Raw genomic sequence first — 24,758 nt, forward strand, 5'->3', positions numbered from 1 at the left:
GAAGGTTTTTGCAATGAAGAAGTCATTGATCTTGCAAAATTCCATCATTCTATCTACAGCATTGTTTCTATCACCAAGGGCATATTTTCCAAACTACTGATCCTTCTTTGTTTCCAGCTTTTGTATTCCAATCGCCAGTAATTATCAATGCATCTTGATTGCATGTTTGATTAATTTCAGACTGCAGCAGCTGATTAAAATCTTCTATTTCTTCATCTTTGACCTTAGTGGTTGGTGCATAAATTTGAATAATAGTCATATTAACTGGTCTTCCTTGTAGGTGTATGGATATTATCGTATCACGGACAGTGTTATACTTCAGGATAGATCTTGAAACGTTCTTTTCGATGATGAATGCAACACCATTCCTCTTCGAGTTGTCATTCCCAGCATAGTAGACTATATGATTGTCCAATTCAAAATGGCCAATACCAGTCCATTTCAGCTCACTAGTGCCTGGGATATTGATGTTTATGTGTTCCATTTCACTTTTGACAATTTCCAATTTTCCTAGATTCATACTTCTTACATTCCAGGTTCCGATTATTAATGGATGTTTGCAGCTGTTTCTTCTCATTTTGACTCGTACCACCTGTCTGTCAGTTTGTCATACTGTGGGGGCTTGTGTGTTGCTGTGATGCTGGGAGTTATGCCACTGGTATTCAGATACCAGCAGGGTCACTCATGGAGGACAGGTTTCAGCTGAGCTTCCAGACTAAGACAGACTAAGAAGAGGGACCTGGCAGTCTACTTCTGAAAAGCGTTAGCCAATGAAAACCTTATGAATAGCAGCTGAACATTGTCTGATATAGTGCTGGAGGATGAGCCCCCCAGGTTGGAAGGCACTCAAAAGATTACTGGGGAAGAGCTATCTCCTCAAAGTAGAGATGACCTTAAAATGTACAATAATGGTAAACCAATAAACATCCTGAGGAAAGTGGAAAATATGTGAGAACAAGAAATAATAAGCCTTATATATTATGGCAACATATAGAACACAGTGGTCCTAGTTAAATTTTATTGAGTATTAGGTGCCAGGCATTGTATTAAGTGCTTGTGGTGGTTATACGAATTAACTTCTCAAGAGAAAACATACTCTGCATTGTTAGTATAAAGCTCTCATAGCAATTATTTTCTCCCAGACAGAACTTTGATTAGAAAGGGATATATGATGCTATCCTCAGTGATCATATGGGAGGAGATATCCTCTGTATGATTCTATGGAAAGGTCTATTAATACTAAGTCCTCTATTAACAATAGGTCCAAGGACAGTCTATTTTGTGTCTCTGAGCTTGATGTCTGGATATGACAGCTGAGTCTGTTGCAGCCATCTGTGACTCTGTCACTTTGATGCAATCTAGAAATCCAAACCCAAAGGAGATAATATAATCACTGAAAAGCAGGTGTGCATCTGATAATGCTCCTAAAGGCTCCCTTCATGTCCCTGTTTCTCAGACTGTAGATGAAGGGGTTCATCATGGGAGTAACTACAGCGTACAGCATTGAAGCTACTGCAGTCTTCCTGGAAGAGTGTGTAAATGTTGTACTCATATACGCACCTAAAGTTGTCCCATAGAATAAGGAAACAACTGAAAGGTGAGAACCACAGGTAGAAAAAGCTTTATACTTTCCACCTGCTGAAGGTATTCTCAAAATGGAAGAGACAATTTGAGTATAAGAGAAAATGATTCCAGAGAAAGGAAGAGCACCCAGTATGCTAGCCGTAAAACATAAGATGATGTTATTGATGAGGGTTTCAGAACAGGCAACTCTGATCACCTGAACAACTTCACAGAAGAAGTAAGGAATTTCCAGGTCTGTGCAGAAGAACAGTTGCAACAACATCAGACTGTGGAGCAGGGCATCCAAAATGCTAAAGAGCAAGGAGACTAGGTTCAGCAGGCCACAGAGGTGGGGATTTATGATAGCTGTGTATCTCAGTGGGTGACAAATGGCCACATAGCGGTCATAGGCCATTACTGAAAGGAGAAAACTTTCCAAACTAGCAAAAATCAGGACAAAGCAGGCCTGGGTGAGGCATCCTGCATAAGTGATGCTCTGATTCTGTGCTTGGAGGTTCACCAGCATCTTTGGAATCGTGGTGGTGCTGAAACAGATGTCAGTAAATGAGAGATTGGAAAGAAAGAAGTACATGGGGGTGTGGAGGTGGGGGTCAGAGCTGACAGCCAGGATGATGAGCAGGTTTCCCAGGACAGTGACCAGATATGTGGACAAAAACAGGCTAAAAAGGAGAGGCTGCACTTTGGGATCCTCTGTCAGTGCCAGGAGAAGGAATTCTGAAACTCCTGTTTGGTTTCTAGGTTCCATATTGTTGATGGATCTGATAGAGATGATGAGGTGACTTACAATCAAATGTCAGCAAACACTATCTTGGGATGGGAATGGGAGGAATGGAGGGGAATACAGGAATACAATGGTGATACTGTCAGTGTGCACATTATTTGGCAAAACAAAAACCAAAAAAGACCAGAAGCTGATATAGCAGAGTGTAAATATTTATTTAGTTTGGAAAGGGGTGAAAGGGTAGTCATTTTTTTTTTTTATGGGAACAAGAGGAGTGGAGGTGAATACAGAAGCGCTACCATCTGCATGCATATTATTTGGTTATTTAAAAAAGATGCAGAAGCTGATATAGCAGAGTGTGAACATTTATTTATTTTGGAAAGGGTGAGAGGGTGGTTTTTTTTTTATTACTCTCTTCGTGCTATTATCATTTTAAATATTCGGTAATTTTATAGAGAAAATTAGATACACTCTGGAGGCAGCCTGATGAGTCTGTGTCAGATTCCACTGCTTTCCTCAGAAATCAGAATTGGGCAACAGAAATACAGGTATCCCCTGTTTTTGAAAGTTCACTTTATGCCACTTTGCTTTTTCAAAAGACCCACATCAGTGCTTGTTTGCTTTGCTAACTAAAAGAAATTTGACTTGGATTTTCACTTTTACAAAAAAAGGAGAAACTCGAAACCAGCGTTCAGTGTTTTGCGGTGGGCCTTTAAATAGGCATTGAACCCCTCCTAGTGATAAGAGACTCTCCCAGAGCTCCTTCTCTTAAAACTACGCTCAGCATTAAACTGCCATAGCTTTGAAATGTGTGTATCAACACTATATGTTAGCATTATTTTAGGTTATATATGTTATTTGGTATGAAATAATGGGTTATGTTTTGAGTCTGGCAACTCTCAAAAATTTTTTTCAAATAAATTTATGGTAATTGCTTCTTCATTTTACAACATTTCGACTTATGAAAGGATTCATAGGAATACTCTACTTTCAGATAGCGGGGGAAACCTGTAATACAAATGTGTGTTAAAAACCAGGAAAGGGAAGATAAGGTGATGTTGATAAACCCTCTTCACCACTACAAGAGTGTTAGTAAATGTCAGAATCTTAAAACAGTCATCCGGTTTGAGATGGGGCAGGCTTCTGGTCGGGAGGAAAACGGTCCTTGCCGTTGTGGAGAGAGAGGAGGACACTAGCAGAATCACAACTCCTTGCCATCAGTGCGAAGATTCAAGGAAACATGTCAGGAAGTTGGGAGACAGGCAGGAGGTTAGGGGTGACTTGATTCCAATCATTTCATGCTCATACTATCTTCACATGCATCATTCTGCTGGATGAACCTGTATTGAAACACCTGTCCTCATTTCAAAACATTAACTATGGGATTCAGGTTACCTGACTGGCATCAGTGAGGAATAACGTTTGGCATCTGCCCTGGATGTTGGATGGTGTAGATGGAAGAGCTTTCCTTAGGAAAGGCAGAGGGACCAAGTTGAGGCACCAGGCTCCCCGGCAAGAGGGTCATCTGTGGGTGGGCTATCAGGTGTGCTGCTTCTTGATGGGAGAGGAATACAAAAGTGGTACCGTCTGCATGCATCTTCGGGTATTAAAGTGAGTGAGTGAGGTGGTTACACGTAGATTATTTGCAGTCTCTGTGTCCCTGGGGGCTCAATATCCAAAGCTCCTCATTAACCAAACACTTTTACTGACATTCTGATCCCACTGCAAATCTTAAAAGACCAAAACAATAGAAGGTAGAGTTCAGGATGGCTGATTCCCAGCCCCTAGGAGACCAGCTCCAAGCCATTTACCTCTTTCTACCTGTTTTTCTCACCTCCAAGTCACATACCTTGTACAGGTGGATATACCATACTTCTCTAATTGGATTGCAGTCGTTTCTGAGTACAACTGAAAGCATCTCTATCTTACCAATGATGTTAGAAAGCCTGATTGCAATTTTAGCTGTGAGGTTTTAATGTATGTATGAGGGTACAAATATTATATTTAGAAATATAGCTAAGTTATAGTAAAATGCAAATTGTTTCTTTCTAAGTGTCATTGAATATCCCTGATCCTTAATCTTTATACATTTGCGTAGAGCATATTTCAAGCCATTCTCTGTGATCACTTCTGACTGTGATCACTACACACAGACCTGTTACTCCCTTTTTAGGGTTTCATAATCAGCTTTTTTTTTGCTGTGTCCCAATAATTTTGATACACATTTTTCTTCACATTAGTGGAATGTGGGTTGATATTTTGGCTCTTGATTTTTAATGGAGTTATTTTTTTTTTTATGAGAAATCACAACATCACTGGCTAGGCACTAGTATGGAGGTTTATCCTTACTCTCAGTGGATTTAGTTTGATGACAAAAAGTATTTAATATACGAAGATGGTGTTCCATGTGAACATTCACTTAAAAATCTTCATCTTTAATGGATTCAATATTTTCATGTGTTTATCAATTTATTTTACTACATGTTAACTGTTTCTGTATGAATTTTGCTTTCTAATCTGTAGTATTCTTGGTATATTATTTGAAAAACAATTTGAGATAAGATGGCTTTATGTCTCTCTTCATCATCTTAACCTCATTCACTTCAAACATATGACATAATAAAAAATAAGAAGGCATAGTGGCTTCAAAAAGAAGAATGTAAACTACTGAACTCTTCCATTCAAATAGAATCTGCCCGTCATAGTTTTTTTCCACTGTTTTTTTTTCTTCTGCTTTAAGTGAAATTTTACAGTTTAAGTTAGTTTCTCATACAAATATTTATACACATTGTCATGTGATGCTAGTTGCTCTCCCTGTAATGTGACAGCACACTCCTCCTTTCCACCCTGGATTTCCTGTGTCCATTCAACCAGCTCTTGTCCCTTTTTGCCTTCTCATCTCTTCCTCTGGACAAGAGCTGCCCATTTAGTATCACGTACCTACTTGTTATTATTACCTACTTGAGCTAAGAAGCACTGTCTTCATGAGTATTATTTTATGTCTTGTAGTCAAGTCTCATCTTTGTCTACACAGTTGGTTTCGAGAATGGTTTCAGTTCTGGTTAACAGAGAGTTGGGGGGCCATGTCTTCTGGGGTCCCTCCAGTCTCAATCAGACCATTAAGTCTGGCCTTTTTACTAGAATTTGAGTTCTGCATCCCATTTTTCTCCTGCTCCATCAAGGACTGTCTGTTTAGTTCCCTAGGGGTCAGGGCAGTCATTGGTGGTAGCTGGACACTAACTAGTTCTTCTGGTCTCAGGCTGATGGAGTCTCTGGTTTCTGTGGCCCTTTCTGTCTCTTGGGCTCATATTTCCCTTGTGTCTTTGGTGTTCTTCATTCTCCTTTGCTCCAGGTGGGTTGGGAACAATTGATGCATTGTAGATGGCTGCTTGCTGGCTTTTAAAACCCTAGACATGACTCATCAAATTGGGATGCAGAACATTTTCTTAATAAATGTTGTTATGCCAATTGACCTAGATGTCCCCTTAAACCATGGTCCCTAGACCCCTGTCTCTGCTACTCTGTCCTTTGAAGTGTTTGGTTGTATTCAGGAAACTTCTTACCTTTTGGTTTAGTCCAGTTGTGCTGACTTTCCCTGGTATTGTATGTTGTTTTTCCCTTCACCTAAAATAATTCTTGTCTACTGTCTAGTTAATGTTTAAACATTTTCTTCAGTTCTTATAATAGTGGTCTCCTACAATATTTGTCCTTTTGCGACTGACTAATTTCACTCAGCATAATGCCTTCCAGATTCATCCATGTTATGAGATGTCTCGCAGATTCATCATTGTTCTTTATCATTGCATAGTATTCCATTGTGAGAATATACCGTAATTTGTTCGTCCATTTGTCTGTTCATGGTACCTACATTTTTTTAATTTTTTGCTATTGTGAACAGTGCTGCAATGAACATAGGTGTGCATGTATCTATTCATGTGACAGCTCTTCTTTCTCTACGATATAATCCAAGGAGTAGGGTTGCTGGATTGTATAGTACTTCTCTTTTTTTTTTAATTGTGGTTTAAGAGGACATTTACAATTCAACTCATTTTCTCATACAAAAACGAATGTACATATTGTTATGTGACCCTAATTTCTCTCCCTATAATGTGACAGCACACTCCTCCTCTCCACCCTGTATTTCCCATGCCCATTCAACCAGCTCCTGTCCCCCTCTGCCTTTTCATCTTGCCTCCTGACAGAAGCTGCCCACATAGTCTCATGTGTCTACTTGAGCTAAGAAGCGCACTACTCACCAGTATCATTTTATGGCTTATAGTCCAGTGTAATCTTTGTCTGAAGAGTTGGCTTCAGGAATGGTTTTAGTTTTGGGCTAACAAAGAGTCTGGGGGCCATGTCCTCTGGGGTCCCTCTAGTCTCAGTGAGACCATTAATTCTGGTCTTCATACTAGAATTTGAGACCTCCAATCATAGTTTTCTCCTGCTCCATCAGGGATTCTCTGTTGTGTTCCCTGTCAGGGCCCTTACTGGTGGTAGCTGGATACCATCTAGTTCTTCCAGTCTCAGGCCGATGGAGTCTCTGGTTTATGTGGCCCTTCCTGTCTCTTGGGGTCATATTTTCCTGTTGTCTTTGGTGGTCTTCATTATCCTTTGCTCCAGGTGGTTTGAGACCAATTAATGAATCTTAGATGCCTGCTTGCTAGAATTTAAACCCTAGACATCACTCGCCGCAGTGGGATGAAGAACATTTTCTTAATACACTTTGTTATGCCAGTTGACCTAGATGTCCCCTGAAACCATAGTCCCCAGACCCTGCTACTCTGACCCTCGAAGTGTTTGGTTGTATTCAGGAAACTTCTTAGCTTTGGATGCAGTCCAGTTGTGCTGACTTCCCTTGTATTGTGTGTTGTCCTTCCCTTCACCAAAAAGAATTCTTTTCTACTACCTAGTTAGTGAATATCCCTCTCCTTCCCTCTCACCCTCATAACCATCAAAGAATGTTTTCTCCTGTATTTAAACATTTTCTTGAGTTCTTATAATAGTGGTCTCCTCTAATATTTGTCCTTTCTTGACTGACTAATTTCACTTAGCATAATTCTTCCGGCTTCATCCATGTTATGAGATGTTTCACAGATTTATCCTTGTTCTTTATCTATTCCTTTGTGTGAATATAGCATAATTTGTTTATCCATTCATCTGTTGATGGGCAGCTTGGTTGTTGCCAACTTTTTGCTATTGTAAACAGTGGTGCAATGAACATGGGTGTCCATATATCCATTTGTGTGAGGGCTCTTATTTCTCTAGGATACATTCCAAGGAGTGGGATTGCTGGATTGTATGGTACTTCTATTCGTAGCTTTTTAAGGAAGCGTCAAAACGATTTCCAAAGTAGTTGTACCATTTGACGTTCCCACCAGCAGTGTGTAAGTGTTCCAGTCTCTCCACGACCTCTCCAACATTCATTATTTTGTGTTTTTTGGATTAATGCTAGCCTTGCTGGAGTGAGATGGTATATCATTGTAGTTTTGATTCGCATTTCTCTAATGGCTAATGATCCTGAGCATTTCCTCTTGTACCTGTTAGCCACCTGAATGTCTTCCTTGGTGAAGTGCTGTTCATATCCTTTGCCCATTTTTTAATTGGGTTGTCTTTTTGTTGCTGAGGTTTTGCAGTATCTTGTAAATTTTAGAGACTAGACTCTGATTGGATTGCCAAAAATCTTTTCCCAGTGCATAGGTTGTCTTTTTACTCTTTGGGTGACTTTTTTGGTTGAGCATAAGTGTTTGATTTTTAAGAGCTCCCAGTAAACTAGTTTCTCTTCTGGTGTTTGTGCATTGTTAGAAATGTTTGTATTCTCTATGCCATGTATTAGGGTTCCTAGCATTGTCCCTATTTTTTTTTTCCATGATCCTTTTCATTTTAGAGTTTATATTTAGGTCTTTGCTCCATTTTGAATTAGTTTTTGTGCTTGGTTTGAGGTATGGGTCTTGTTTCTTTTCTTGTTTTTGCAGATGGATATCCAGTTATGCCAGCACCATTTGTTAAAAAGAGACTCTCTTTTTCCCACTTAACGGACTTTGGGCCTTTGTCAAATACCAGCTGCTCATAAGTGGATGAATTTACGTCTGGACTCCCAATTCTGTTCCATTGACCTATATATCTGTTGTTGTACCAGTACCATGCTGTTTTGACTATTGTGGCAGTATAATAGGTTCTAAAATTAGGTAGTGTGAGGCCTCCCACTTTGTTCTTCTTCTTCACTAATGCTTTACTTATCTAGGGCCTCTGCCCTTTCCATATGAAGCTGGTGATGTGTTTCTCCATCTCATTTAAAAATGTTGGAATTTGGATTAGGATCACATTGTATCTGTAGATCACAATGGGTAGAATTGACATTTTCTCAGTGTTGAGTCTTCCTATCCATAAGCAGTGCATGTTTTTTCCCTTATGTAAGTCTCATTTGGTTTCTTGTGGTACTGTCTTGTAGTTTTCTTTGCATAGTTGTTTTACATCTCTGGTTAGACTTATTCCTAAGTATTTTACACTTTTGGGTGCTATTGTAAATGGTATTGACTTGGTGATTTCCTCTATGTGATGTCCTATGTTCATGAGGGATATTGGTCTGTAATTTTGTGATTTTTTACCTGGTTTTGGTATCAGGGTTATGCTAGCTACTTAGAATGAGTTTGAGAGTATTCCATCCTTTTCTTTTGTCTGAAATATCTTTAGTACTAGTGGTGTTAACTCTTCTCTGAAAGTTTGGTAAAATTCTCCAGTGAAGTCGTCAAGGCCAGGGTTTTTTTTTTTTTTTTTTTTTTTGAGAGTTTTTAAATAACTTTTCCAATCTCTTCTCTTGTTATGGTTCTGTACAGGTTTTCAACATTACTTTGTGTAAGTTTGAGTAGGTAGTGTGTTACTAGAAATTTGTGCATTTCCTCTAGATTTTTGAGTTTGTTGGAACATAATTTTTCATAGTATTCTGCTATAATTATTTTATTTTCAGTTGGGTCTGTCATGATATTACCCATCTCATTGCTTATTTGGGTTATTTGCTTTCTCTCCTGTTTTTCTTTTGTCAGCTTGGCTAATGGTTTATTGTAATTTTTTTTTTATCTTTCCCAAGGATCAACTTTGTTAAATCTTTCAATTGTTTTTCTATTCTCTATTTCATTTAATTCTGCTCTAGTTTTTTGTTATTTGCTTTCTTCTGGTGCCCATGGACTTCTTTTGCTGTTCCCTTTCTACTTGTTAAAGTTCTGGGTTACCGTTTTGATTTTGGCCCTCTCTTCTTTTTGGATGTGTGCCTTTTTTGTTGTAAACTGACCTCAGAGCACTGCTTTTGCTGTATCCCAAAGGTTCTGGTACAATGTGTTTTCATTCTCATTTGATTCTGTGAATTTTTTTTTATTCCAACCTTAATTTCTTCTATAACCCAGTAGTTTTTGAGAAAGCCGTTGTTCCCTTTTCATGTGTTTGTTTTTTTTCCTTTTATTGATTTCCACTTTTTTGGCTTTATGACCAGAAAAGATGCTGTGTAATATTTTGATGTTTTGGATTCTGTTAAGGCTTGCTCTGTGGCCTAATATGTAGTCTATTCTGGAGAATGTTCCATGCGTGTTTGAAAAGAAAGTATACTTGGCTGCTGTTGGGTGGAGTGTCCTGTATAAGTGTATGAGATCCAGTTGGTTGATTGTGGCATTTAGATCTTCCTTTTTTCTTTACTGAGGTTCTTTCTGGATGTTCTGTTCTTCCCTGGAAGTGGAATCTTGAAGTCTTCTACTATTATTGTGGAGCTGTCTGTTTCTCTTTTCAATGCTGTTAGAGTTTATGTATTTTGGAGCCCTTTCATTGGGTGTATAAATACTTATTATGGTTATGTCCTTCTGGTATATTGACCCTTTAATCATTATATAGTGTCCTTCCTTACTTAACCTTTGTGGTTGATCTTGCTTTAAAGTCTGTTTTGTCAGACATTAATATTGCCACTCCTACTCTTTTTTTTATTGTTGTTTGCTTGATATATATTCTTTTCTCCATCCTTTGAGTTTTAGTTTGTATCTTTAAGTCTAAGGTGTGTCTTCTGTAGGCAGCATATAGAAAGATCGTGTTTTTTAATCCGTTCTGCTACTCTCTGTCTCTTTATTGGTGCATTCAGTCCACTTACATTCAGCATAATTATTGATAGGTATGAGTTTAGTGCTGTCATTTTGATGTTTTTTTTGTGTGTGGGGGTTTATTTGTTCCACTTAATTTTCTGTGCTCATTCTTTTTTTGTATGTATTTTTCTTTTCATCTTTTGCATTTTTGTTCATTTTGTATTTGCTTGGTCTTTATATTTTCCTTTTTTAATTTTGATGTGTAGGATTGTTAGTTTCCTTTGTGGTTACCTTAATATTTACCTCTATTTTTCTAAGTTTAAACTAATCTTCTATTTCTTTATATCACCTAGACTTTTTCTCCATATGAAAGACCTATGACTACATTGTTTAGTCCCTCTTTTTTGTTTTAATGTTGTCATCTTTTAGGTATTGACTTCTCTCTTTCCCTATTTTTAGTGTTTTAGCTTGGATTTATTTTTATGACTACCGTATCTTAATTGATAATTGACTGTTTTGTCCTGTGTTCTAGTCTTGAGTTGTTATCTGATGTTATTGATTTCCTAATCAGAGGGCTCCCTTTACTGTTTCTTGTAATCTTCATTTGGTTTTTGCAAATTCCCTAAACTTCTGCTCATCTGGGAATGCCCTAATTTCACTACCATATTTGAGAGATAGTTTTGGTGGATACATAATACTTGGCTGGCATTTTTTTTTTTCTTTTTCCCTTCAAGGCTTTATATATGTCATCCAATTGCCTTCTTGCCTGCATAGTTTCTGCTGAGAAGTCAGAGGGTACTCTTATGGACTCTCCTTTGTCATTTACTTTTCACTTTTCCCTAGACACTTTTAAAATTTTTTCTTTACCTTTGGTTTTGGCAAGTTTGTTTATATTATGTCTTTATGCTTTTCTTTTGGAATCTACTTCATGTGGGTTCAGTGATCTTTTTGTATAGATATTTTCTCATCTTTCGGGATATCAGAGTTTTCAGCCAATAAATCTTCAAAAATTCTCTCTGTATTCTGTGTTATCTTCCCCTGCTCTTGTACTCCAATCACTTGTAGTTTATTCCTCTTTAATTCACAGCATTTCTTCATTTTCTAAAATTCTTTACCTGATTTTTCCACAAATAAGTTGGTGTTAAGTGCTTTACTTCAATATCACGAATTTTGACTTCCATTGCCTCAATTCTGCTCCTATGACTATCTATTGAGTTGTCTAATTCTGAAATTTTACCGTTAATCATTTGGATTTCTGTTTGATGTCTCTGTATAGATTCTTGCAGCCTGTAAAATTTGTCATTAGGCTGCTGTATAACCTTCTTAGGTTCCTCTATTGCTTTGTCTGTGTGTTCTTTGGCTTCTCCTGCCTTTTGCCTGATCTTCCTGATCTCTTGAAGAGTTCTGTGTATGAGGCTTTTGAATTCTACCTCTGATAATTCCAAGAAGTTCTCTTCCTTCTAAAGATTTCTTGATTCATTGTTTTGGTGGCTTGCTGAAGTCATCATGCTCTGCCTCTTTATGTGATTTGATATTGACTGTTGTCCCTGAGCCATCAATAAGTTATTGTATTTATTTATTTTATGTTTGTTTAGACTGTCTTAGTTTCTTCTTTTGTTTTGTTTTGATATGCCCAAATATGCTGCTCATGTGAGCTAGTTTAATTATTGGCATCTTTGAAGCGCTCACGTCCTGTCTCCAGGTGGCTAAAGCTGTTATTAGGTATGGAAGCCTAGGAGTCTATTTACTTTACTTGTGTGAATTTAGCTCAGGTGTCCAGGTCATTGGTCACTGAGTGTGTGGTGCAGGGTCTCACCTACAGCCCTAGATGGGCAGAGGTGATTGGCATAAGCACAGGTATATGGCTGCAGTAGGAGGTCATGTACTTGTCAAGGAAGGGGGCTTATTGCTGCCTCTGAGTGTCTGGCTGGAAGGTGTGTTTGTGTTCCCTAGAGCGTGTACATAGGTGGGTTTTGCATCTGGACTATGGGCATCCAGTGGTGTTAGCTGTAACGACTGGGAGTCACCGCTTATTCTTGGATCCCTGTCACAGGTGACTCAGTGGAGTGGGTGGAGCCACCAGTTCTCAGGCCCCTGATGTGGGTAGGTGAGGACTCTGCTTAACAGGGTGAGTGGTAGCAAATTTCACAAATCTGTCACTCCACCTAATTGCAGATATAGATGAATATAGGTTTCAGTTATATACACTGTAATACTATGCTTATGACGGCCTACACTGTTGAAGTGGGCCCACACAGGTCTATGCAGTGTGAAAGGTATTCAAAATCCGTATTCCCCTTAAGCCTGTGCCTAGGCAAAGGGGCTATGGATGACCTGAGTTCCCAGTTTAGGGGAGCTGGTAGATTAATTTTTCCTGTTTGTTAATTTGTTCCCTCTCCAAAGCCAGGAGAATGGCTGGGGGTGCAAAACAAGTCCAACTTCAGGCCTAGGGAGTGCAACAATAGCTGAAGCTGACAAGGAACCTGCAACAGAGTGTGGAGTGGGCAGGTAAATGGGAGAGAGGTATTTCCTAAAAGGTTTTTTCTTCTTCTTTTTTCAATCCATGTGGTTTGTTAGACGCTTATACTTATCTTTTGTCAATTGAGTGCTGTTTGTCTCTGGTTCTGGAGATTTGAGAAGACTCTCCACCACTCAGTGGAGAGTCTACTGATGTGGAAAACTTGTCCTGAGTGCCACCACTTGCCTCACCATTTGTACCTGCCAACCCATCCTGCAAGGTTCTGGTTCCCACCAGGTCAGGTCTGGCAACTCATCTCTGCTTCTCAACCATCTCTCCCTTGCCCTGCCACCCAGTCTGGTCCCTCAACTTTGTCTTTGATGTTCAGAGCTCCTAGATTTTCACATATAATTGGTTGACTTTTTTTTTTTTGTAAAAGGGTCTACCAGAAGCATCTGACTACTCCTTCATCTTGGCTCTGCCTCCTCCAGCCATGCTTATTGGATCAAGTTAAGTTTCCTGGGAGGCAGAGATTAGGATGCCAAAGGTTTGTTAGGGAATACTCCTTGGATCATCACCTGTGAAAGAGAAGGGAAAGAAGAAGGATAGGGCAGAGGAAGAAGTTGAGTTGCAATGCAGTTTCAAGATCAGCCTCTGTGACCCTGCAGGAAGCTCTGGAGAGAGAATGACCCTTATTTTTTTTAATTATTTAAATAATTTTTATTGTGCTTTAAGTGAAAGTTTACAAATCAAGTCAGTCTCTCACATAAAAACTTATATACACCTTGCTACATACTCCCAATTACTCTCTCCCCAGTGAGACATCCCGCTCCCTCCTTCCACTCTCTCTTTTCTTGTCCATTTTGCTAGCTTCTAAGCCCCTCTACCCTCCCACCTCCCCTCCAGGCAGGAGATGTCAACATAGTCTCAAGCGTCCACCTGAGCCAAGAACCTCACTCCTCACCAGCATCCCTTTCCAACCCGTTGTCCAGTCCAATCCATGTCTGAAGAGTTGGCTTCGTGAATGGTTCCTGTCCTGGGCTAACAGAAGGTCTGGGGCCCATAACAACCAGGGATCTTCTAGTCTCAGACGGACCATTAAGTCTGGCCTCTTTATGAGAATTTGGGGTCTGCATCCCACTGTTCTCCTGCTCCCTCAGGGGTTCTCTGTTGTGTTCCCTGTCAGGGCAGCCATATTTGTCCTTTTGCAACTGACTAATTTCACTCAGTATAATGCCTTCCAGGTTCCTCCATGTTATGAAATGTTTCACAGATTCATCACTGTTTTTTTATTGATGCATAGTATTCCCTTGTGTGAATATACCATAATTTATTTACCCATTCATCTGTTGATGGGCACCTTGGTTGCTTCCATCTTTTTGCTCTTGTAAACAGTGCTGCAACAAGCATGGGTGTGCATATATCTGTTCGTGTAAAGACACTTATTTCTCTAAGATATATTCCAAGGGGTGGGATTGCTGAGTCATATGGTAGTTCTATTTCTAGCTTTTTAAGGAAGCACCAAATTGATTTCCAAAGTGGTTGTACCATTTTACATAAAATGGCCTTTCTGAGTTATTCTAGTTGGAGGAAGAGGGCCAGGCCTTTCATTAGGTGCAACCCGGGAGGCAGTTTGACCTTGGGTGCAGAAGCTCTTTCGTACTGAGGCACTTCCAAATAGGGCTAACAGTTAAAGGCACTGTGCTAAGCTAAGTGCTGAAGCAAGTGCTTAAAATATGTGAAAGTAGCAGGAAAGAAAGGAACAGAATGAGAATGCCAGACCTGGAATAAATTTGTGCTGGTTCACACTCATTGAGTACACTGAGTACCCGTTAGGTAGAAGGTGTTATATTTGTTGCTGTTTCTTGCTATTGAGTTAGCACCAACTAATTGGATGCCATGTATAACCAAATGAAACCCTTCCCAGTCTTTTGCCATCTTCATAATTTTTGGTATGTTTGAATTCATTGTAGTGGCCATTGTAAATCCATCTCCTTGAAGGTTTCCCAGGCCTTTGCTGTCCTTTAACTTTATCAAGCATTATATCTTTCTAGTGATTGATCCCTTTTGATGATGCATCCAAAGTAAGTGAGTTAAAGACTCAGATCAATATTCTGTTCTCCATTGAGTTTTCACTGGCTGATTTCTAGAAGTAGATTGCTAGGCCTTTCTTCCTAGTTTGTCTTAGTCTGGAAGTTCCACTGAAACTTGTCTACAGTGGGTGACCCTGCTGGTATTTGAAATACTAGTGGCATAGCTTCCAGCATTATAGCAATGTGCAAGCCACCACAGTAATACAAACTGACATCAAACACTCGTAGTCATTTTGGTGATTGACTCCACATCAGACTTTCCTAATAAGAGAATTAGCCTAAGCCTCCCATGGTAATGAAATTTCTCTTGCTAGTAATTATTTCTGGAAGGGGCATATGTCCCATACCAGGCTAATAATATGGGCTGTCTTCTAAATGATTTCTTGGGAAGGTTATCTTTCTATTACAAAGAGTCCAAATAGAGACAGTCAGTTTTCCGTTCCTATTATTGTTTCTGAACTGACCCATGTATTGTTGCAACCTTTGGTGACCATAAGAACAACAGCCTTAGAAAGAAATCAACACATGAAGACTGAAAATGCAACACCATAGTTCTGTGCCTGGACCTACCCTGTCTCTGAAACCATTGTTAGGAGTGAAGATTGTTTTTAACGTTTGACCCTGCTTGTGTCACTGATAAAGTTGAGGTATCTCATACCTTCCCCAACACGGGAACTAATATATTTATGCCAACTTTACAGATGGTGAAACTTAGCTTGGAAACAAACTGTCAAAGGTCAGACAGCTACTATGGAGCAGAGGTAGGATTCAACTTGAAGTGCAGGATGAAGATCATGTTCCCGAGTTCTTTGACCAGATACTTGGATAGGACCAGCCTAAAGAGGAGGGGCGGCAGTGCTGGATTCTCTGAGAGGACGAAAGGGAGGCGCCCTGGTTGGTTTTCACATATTTGGTTTTCTGATTCCATGCTGTTGATGAGTACAATGGGAAAAATAGACGTGATGAGACACATGATAGACATACAAGAACCCCTCATTTTACAGCCATTCTCACATCAAAACTATGAACAAAATGAATATTACAAATCTTCCTCTATATTCACTTTATTTCTCTTTTTCCTCTCCTTCATTCTTCCCTTCCTCTTTCACTCTTTTTCTCTCAATTCTCCTCTCTCTTCCACTACCACATTCTTCAAATTTTAATTATTGAATACCCTAATGCCTAGGGACTCACAAAATTCCAGACTGTAATTGCCTCTGGGAAGCAAAGGGGAAGAATGGACAGGAACAAAAAGAATGTGTCTTCTTTATGCATGTTGTTGTTGTTGCTCGGTGCCATCAAATCGGTTCCGACTCATAGCAACCCTATGCACAACAGAACGAAACACTACCTGGTCCTGAGCCATGCTTACAATCGTTGTTATGCTTGAGCTCGTTGTTGTAGCCACCGTGTCAATCCACCTCGTTGAGGGTCTTCCTCTTTTCCACTGACCCTGTACTCTGCCAGGCATGATATCCTTCTCCAGAGACTGATCCCTCCTGACAACATGCCCAAAGTATGTAAGCTGCAGTCTCGCCATCCTTGCTTCTAAGGAGCATTCTGGCTGTACTTCCTCTAAGATTTGTTCTTTTTTTGGCAGTCCATGGTATATTCAATATTCTTCACCAACACCACAATTCAAAGTTGTCAATTCTTCTTCAGTCTTCCTTATTCATTGTCCAGCTTTCACATGCATATGAGATGATTGAAAACACCATGGCTTGGGTCAGGCACACTTTAGTCTTCAAAGTGACATCTTTGCTCTTCAACACTTTGAAGAGGTCCTTTGCAGCAGATTTACCCAATGCAATGTATCTTTTTATTTCTTGACTGCTGCTTCCATGGCTGTTGATTGTGGATCCAAGTAAAACGAAATCCTTGACAGCTTCAATCTTTTCTCCATTTATCATGATGTTGTTCATTGGTCCAGTTGTGAGGACTTCTGTTTTCTTTATGTTGAGGTGCAACCCATACTGAAGGCTGTGGTCTTTGATCTTCTTTAGTAAGTGCTTGAAGTCCTCTTCACTTTCAGCAAGCAAGAACGTGTCTGCCAGTTTGTCATACTGTGGGGGCTTGCATGTTGCTCTGATGCTTGAAGCTATCCCACTGGTATTCAGATATGAGCAGGGTCACCCATGGAGGACAGGTTTCAGCTCAGCTTCCAGACTAAGACAGACTAGGAAGAAGGACCTGGCAGTCTACTTCTGAAAACATTAGCTAGTGAAAACCTTATGAATAGCAGCAGAACATTGTCTGATATAGATGAGCCCCCCAGATTGGAAGGCACTCAAAAGATGACTGGGGAAGAGCTGCCTCTTCAAAGTAGAGTCAACCTTAATGATGTGGATGGAGTAAAGGTTTCAGGACCTTCGTTTGCTGATGTGGCATGACTTAAAATGAGAAGAAACAGCTGCAAACATCCATTAATAACCTTTATGCATACTATTGTGTTAATTTAAGAAGGTAGTTGTTATGGCAAAATATCAAAATTTATTAATTCTGGAAACATAAATGCATGGGTATTTCTCCTGTTCTTCTGTGCTTTTATGCCTGTTAAAATACTTCATTGATTAATAAATGGAAAGAGGTAAATGGCTGATTTAGCCTGTGGGTTCTGCCTGGTTTTCCACCTCCTCCCACAGAGTTCTTATGAACAAGTAGCAGAGTAAAGGCCAATGATCTTCCCTACAAAGTAGTATTAAGAATCATGTATAAAAATGTAAGGAGAAGGTCACCATACACCCCTGCTTCTCAAAACAATATTAAGGGAAATTTTGGAAAAATCTAGAACATTCATCAAAATCAAGCAAGGGTAAGTTTGTGTTTAGATGGGAAAAGCCCCTGGAATTTTAGGGTCAGAGTAGGATACTAGCAGAATGAGAGCTATTGAAGTATTGGTGCAAAGGTTCAGGGAAACATGGCAAAAAGATCAATAATTTGGCAGGAATCTCACAGCTGACTCTGCTTTTCTCATCTTCTGCAAGTACTTTCCTCACATTTGCCCCCAGATGGACAGTTAGACAAAGATCTCTCCCTATTTGCAAAACAGAAACTAGGGAACTTCTGATTACTCTGGTGCTAGCACTAAGGGGTGGCATTAAGTTCTCCTTGGAGACTGAATTATAAAAAAGGAAATGCTGTACTCAGGGAGCACAGAAAGACAGAAAGACCAGGTTTTTGTGTACAAATGATGATCTTTTCTTCTTAGTTGTGCTGCCTACTGACCTGAGCAAAGCTGTTGAGTGTGTGATCATAATAGACTATTTGCAGTCTCTGTGACCCTTGAGGCTTCAATACCCAAAGCTCCTTATTAGTCAAACTCTTCTGTTGTCATTCCAATCTCAGGGCAATGAAAATCCCTAAGGGACAAGGCTCAGAGAAAGAAGTCTTTCTGCTCACATCCATTGCAAGTACCATGTACACATGGACACAGAACACTCATGCAATTAGATTCTAGTCTTCTTTTTTTAAGGTATATTCAAAGGCATTCCCCTTCCAACAAAAATATCAGGGAGACTGACATCATGTTTAGGCTCAAAAATGTAGTTTATTTATATGGTTTTTTTTATTATATATATTCATATATACATATATAACTTTTAAAAAGACAAGTGATAGTATATATCAGTTCAACTTTATCAACTTCAACTCTAAAAAATTCCAGCTGTAAGAGCCAGTTCTACATATGGCTCACTGAAGGTTGATCCTGTTTCTGCATATTATACTCAGGTTTCTAATATATTCTCTGCAATTAATTTGGACTTAGCGTGTAACAGACATTTTACTCAGTTTTTAGAATTTTGCTACTAACTTTTCTCAAATTCAATGCTGTTTTTGTGGTTAAGTGCCATCAAGTCAGTTCCAACTCATAGCGACCCTATGTACAACAGAATGAAACACTGCCTGGTCCTGTGCCATCCTCTCAATCCTTGTTATGCTTGAGCCCATGCTTGAAGCCACTGTGTCAGTCCATCTCATTGAGGGCCTTTCTCTTTTTACTGACCTTCTACTTTACCAAGCATTATTTCCTTCTCCAGAGACTGATCTCTCTTGATAACACGGCCAAAGTATATAAGACAGAGACTAGCCACCCTTGCTTCTAAGGAGCATCCTAGTTGTACTTCTTCCACGAAAGATTTGTTTGTTCTTTTGGCAGTCCACGATATATTCAATATTCCTCACCAAAACCACAATTCAAAGGCTTCAATTCTTCTTCTGTCTTCTTTACTCATAGTCCAGCTTTCAAATGCATATGTGATGATTGAAAATACCGTGGCTTGGATCAGATGTACCTTAGTCTTCAAGGTGACGTCTTTGCTCTTTAACACTTTAAAGAAGTCTTTTGCAGTAGATTTGACCAACGCAATGCGTCCTTTGTTTTCTTGACTGCAGCTTCTATGGGTGTTTATCTAAACCCAAGTGAAATGAAATTCTTGACTTCAACCTTTTCTTCATTTATCATGATGTTGCTTATTGGTCCAATTCCGAGGATTTTTATTTTCTTAATGTTGAGGTGTAATTCATACTGAAGGCTGTGGTCATTGATCTTTGTCAGTATGTAGGTACTTCAAGTCCTCTTCACGTTCAGCAAGGAAGGTTGTGTTATCTGCATAGCACAGGTTGTTATTGAGTCTTTCTCGAATTCTGATGTCATGTTCTTCTTCATATAGTCTAGCTTCTTGGATTATTTCCTCAGCATACAGATTGAATAAGTATGGTGAAAGATACAACCCTGACACACACCTTTTCTGATTTTAAATCACACAGTGTCCCCTTGCTCTGTTCAAAAGACTGCCTATTGATATAAGTACAGGTTCCTGATAAGCACAATTAAGTGTTCTGGAATTCCCATTTCTCACAATGTTATCCATAATTTATTACGATCCACACAGTCGAATGCCTTTGCATAGTCAAGAAAACACAAGTAAACATCTTTTTGGTATGCTCTGCTTTCAACCGAGATCCGTCTGACATGAGCAATGATATCCCTTGTTCAATGCCCTTTTCTGAATCTGGCTTGAATTTCTGGTGGTTCCCTGTTGGTGCACTGCTGCAACCACTTTGGAATGATCTTCAGCAAAATTTTACATGAGTATATTAATGATATTGTTTGATAATTTGCACAATACAAAATATGGATCTCTTCCAGTAAGTTGGCCAGATAGCTGACTTTCAAATTTATGGGCATGGATGAGTGAGCACTTCCAGTGCTGCATCCGTTTGTTGAAACATCTCAGTTGGTATCCCGTCAATTCCTGGAGCCTTGCTTTTTGCCAGCCAATACTCTCAGAGCAGCTTGGACCTCTTCCTTCAAACCATCGGTACTTGATCATACGCTACCTCCTGAAATGGTTGAACATTGACCAATTCTTTCTTGGTACAGTGACTCTGTATTCCTTCTATCTTCTTTTGATGCTTCCTGCATCATTTAGTATTTTCCTCATAGAATCCTGCTATATATACAGATAATATTAAGTGTTGGAAAGGTACAGAGAAATTGAAACCCTCATACACTGTGGGTGGGAACGTAAAGTCATTCAGCCACTTTGTAAAACAGTCGGCAATTCCTCAAAATACTAAATACAGTGTTACTTTATAGCTCAGCAATTCCCCTCCTAGGTATATACTCAAAATAATTGACAATCTATGTCTACACAAAAACTTGTACTCAAATGTTTATAGCAGCATTAGTCACAAAAGCAATATACAGAGAAAACTGAAATTATCAACCCATAAATTAATAACCAAAATGTGGTATAGTTATATAATGGAATATTATTCAGCCAAAAAAGGAATGAAGTTATGATACATTCTCCAACATGGATGAACCTTGAAAACATTACACTAAATGAAGGAAACCAGACTAAAAAAAGGCATAAATCCTATGATTTCATGTATAAGAAATATCCAGAATAGTCAAAGCCATAGAGAGAAATAGGATTAGTGGTTTCCAGGTGATGGGTGGTCAGAGGAATGTGCAGTGACTGCCAATGGGTATGGGGTTTCATTTCTTTGGGTGATGAGAATGTTTTGGAATTAGATAATGATGATCAATGAACAACTTTGTGAGCATACTAAAAATCACTAAATTGTACATTTTATAAGGACGAACTTTGTGGTACATGAATTATATTTTAATAAAAATGTTATTAAAATTAAAAATAAATTTAAAGCTTTTGTGATTCAAAGCACCTTATCAAGGAAAGGAAGCGACAACCTACAAAATGGAAGGAAGTGTTTGGGTACCATGTATCTGATAAGAGATTCATGTCCAGAATACTGAAAGAATTCCTACAACTCAAGGAGAAAAACACAACCAAATTTGAAAATGAGCTAAGGATTTGAATAGATATTTCTCCAAAGAAGATACACATATGGCCAGCAAGCACATAGAAAGATGCTGAACATCAATATTTCTAAGGGAAATACAAATCAAAACCGCAATCAGATACCCACTCACATCCACCAGGATGGCTATTATCAGAAATTTGGAAATTAACAAGTATTGATGAAGATGTGGAGAAATTGGAATGCTCATTTGTTGCTGGTGGGAATGTAAAATGGTGCAGCATTTTGGAAAACACTTTAGTGTTTCTTCAAAAAGTTAAACCTAGAATTACCATACGACCCAGCAATTCTACTCCCACATATATATCCAAAAGACTTATAGGCAGGGACTCTTGTTGTTTTACAACAACTTTGATTGCAGTATTTCTCACAATAGCCAAAATGTGTAAACAACCCAAGTGTCAATCCACAAATGAATGAATAAACAATATGTGGTTTCTATTTGTGGTGATGAAAACCATTATGAAATGGATAGTGCTGACGGTTTTACAACTAGATGCATACAACTATTGTTACTGAACAAGTGGATACCGTGTGACTTAAAGTCAGGAAAGGTGTGTGCCAGGATTGTATTCTTTCACCACACCAATTCAATCTGTATGCTGAGCAAGTAACTCAAGAAGCTGGACTATAAGAAGAGAAATGGGGCATCAGGATTGGAAGAAGACTCATTAACAAAGTGTATTATGCAGATGACACAACCCTGCTTGCTGAAAGTGAAGAGGGCTTGAAGTACTTACTGAGGGAGATCAAAGACCACATCCTTCAATATGGATTACACATCAACATACAGAAAACAAAAATCCTTACAACCGGACCAATAAGCAACATGATGATAAACAGAGAAAAGATTGAAGTTGTCAAGGATTTCATTGCACCTAGATTCAAAATCAATGCCCATGGAAGCAGAAGTCGAGGAATCAAAAGATGCATTGTATTAGGCAAATCTGCTGCAAAAGACCTCTTCGAAGTGTGGAAAAGCAAAGATGTCATTGTCAAAGATGAAATTATGTCCCCCCCAAAATGTGTGCATCAGTTGGACTGGGTTATGGTTCCCAGTATCGTGTGATCTTCCTATATTTTGTAAATTCTACCTCTATGATATTAATGAGTGAGGATGGGCATCAGTTGTGTTAGTGAGGCAGGATTCAACCTACAAGATTAGATTGTGTCCTGAGGCAATCTCTTGAGATATAAAAGATAAAAGCAAGCAGAGAGACAGGGGGACCTCATACCACCAAGAAAGCAGCACCAGGAGCAGAGTGTGTCTTTTGGACATGGGGCCCCTGCCTATGCCTGAGAAACTCCTTGACCAGAGGAAGATTGAGGAAAAGGACCTTCCTCCAGAACTGACAGAGAAAGCTTTCCCCTGGACCTCATGCTCTGAATTTGGACTTCCAGCCTGCTAGACTGTGAGAAAGTAAATTTCTCTTTGTTAAAGTCATCCACTTGTCGTATTTCTATTATTGCAGCACTAGATGACTAACACAGGCATCTTGAAGACCAAGGTGAGTTTGACCCAAGCTATGGAGTTTGCAGTTGCCCATATGCATGGGAAAGCTGGACAATGAAGAAGGAAAACCTAAGAAGAATTAACACTTTTGAATTGTCGTGTTGGTGATGAATATTGAATATACCATGGGCTACGAACAAATCTGTCTTGAAAGAAGTACAACCAGAATGCTCCTTAGAAGCAAAGATGACAAGATTACATCTCACATACTTCGGACATGTTATAAGGAGGAATCAGTCCCTGGAGAAAGACATCATACTTAATGTAGGCAAAAAAAGGAAAAAGACCCTCAAGAGATGGACTGATACAGTTGCTGAAATAATGGACTCAAACATAGCAACAGTTGTGAGGGTGGCTCAGCAGTGATTTGTTCTGTTGTACAAAGGGTCAGCATGAGTTGGAACTGATTTGACAGCACCTTTTTAACAATAACAACAGCATACTTAAGAATGGTTTAAATGGCAAATATTTTGTTATATATATTTTACCGTGGTAAAATTAAAAAAAATAATTATGGGTTTTACAAGGATGAGAAATGTGCACAGGTGCTTGCCTTTCCTATGATGCAAGAATTCAAGTTCATTTTTATGTTGCAGAATCTTTTATTAAATCATCCATTTACTGTAATGGCGCTTCCGCAATAAGTAAAGCATCCCTTTATGTGCTGGTCTTTATGTGGACTGTCTCAGGGCTCAGGTGCACAGTCCATGGACCTTGAAAGGGCTGTTGAAAGTGTTGTCAAAGGTGTACTCTTTGCAGTCTTTATGGCCCTTGAGCATTCCATAGCCAAAGTTCCTCATTAGTAAGTGTTTTTTGCTATCATTCTGATCTTCCAAAACCAAACGAAACCCATTGCCGCCTAGTCCATTCCGACTCATAGCAACCCTATAGGACAAAGTAGAATGGCCCTATAGGGTTCCCAAGGAGCGACTGGTGGATTCAAACTGTGGACCTTTTGGTTAGCAGACATAGCTCTTACTCACTGTGCAACCAGGGCTCCATTCTGATCTTAGAGTATTCCAAATCCTTAAGGAACAAGGCTCAAAGAAGGAAGCACTTTACATTGGATAGTTCCCATACACACACCAGGAATATGTCATCCTCGCCCCCCAATTCTTCCTGCTCACACCCTTTTCAGGCCCTTGGCACATGTGGACAAACCTCCCTTCTGTTAATGAATTCTAGTCTTCTTTCTTTAAGCACATTTGAAGGCACCCCTATTCTAATAACAATATCAAGATGGCTCATACCATGTTTAGGCTTAAAAGATCGTTTATTTTGTTGATATATATCTTGTATGAATACAAGTGATAGTATAGCAAATGTACCCTAAAAATACAGATTCTAAAAGCTAATTCTACATGTGGTTCATTGAATGTTGATGTCCTTTCTGAAAATGTATTCAGCACTTTCTAATACAGTGTTTGTAATCAAAATGGACTGAGTATGTAACAGACATTTGCTTTCCAACTTTTCCTAATTCCAGACTACTAGCTTCCGTATATTTATTTTTTCCATATTACACACCATAAGTTGAAATTATGGCTCTTTGCTGTCAAGATTTTTGTGGTAAATTGCAAATTATCAGGAAAGCATTCAACCTGTGATACCTCTGTGGTTCTAACTGAATGCGGTTGGAAATTGTTATGACAACAAATGTATTCTTAGCTGACTGTTAGGTTAAAATAATTAAGAACTGCAATTGGAGTACATGGATAGATACAAAGAACTTATTGATAAAGAGACAGTCCATAAAAAGACCAGCACATAAAGGGACACTTTATTTATTGCAGAAGTGCCATTACAGTGAATGGATGGATTATTTAATAAAAAGATTCTGCAACATAAAAATGAATTTGAATTCCTGCATCATAGGAAAGGCAAAAATAAATTACAGGTGGGTCCAGGCTTCAAGAGTAAAAGAAAAATTATAAATTCTTTAGATTAAGGTAATTAGTAGTTTCAAAAATGAGATCTGTTGAGC

General features: G+C 39.0%; 1 protein-coding gene across 1 annotated transcript; it reads right to left on the reverse strand.

The window, feature by feature from the left end:
- Positions 1 to 1,390: 1,390 nt before the first annotated feature.
- Positions 1,391 to 2,329, reverse strand: LOC126071064 (olfactory receptor 7G2-like). Its single transcript, XM_049875363.1, has one exon. It carries the CDS (start codon positions 2,327 to 2,329, stop codon positions 1,391 to 1,393), a length of 939 nt encoding a protein of 312 aa, XP_049731320.1.
- Positions 2,330 to 24,758: the final 22,429 nt, after the last annotated feature.

Source organism: Elephas maximus, chromosome 3 (assembly GCF_024166365.1).
Source record: "Elephas maximus indicus isolate mEleMax1 chromosome 3, mEleMax1 primary haplotype, whole genome shotgun sequence".
NCBI classification, from domain to species: Eukaryota; Metazoa; Chordata; class Mammalia; order Proboscidea; family Elephantidae; genus Elephas; species Elephas maximus.

What these genes read in the sequence shown, in the direction of transcription:
- LOC126071064 (XM_049875363.1), bottom strand. Translation starts at nt 2,329, where the DNA reads ATGGAACCTAGAAACCAAACAGGAGTTTCAGAATTCCTTCTCCTGGCA.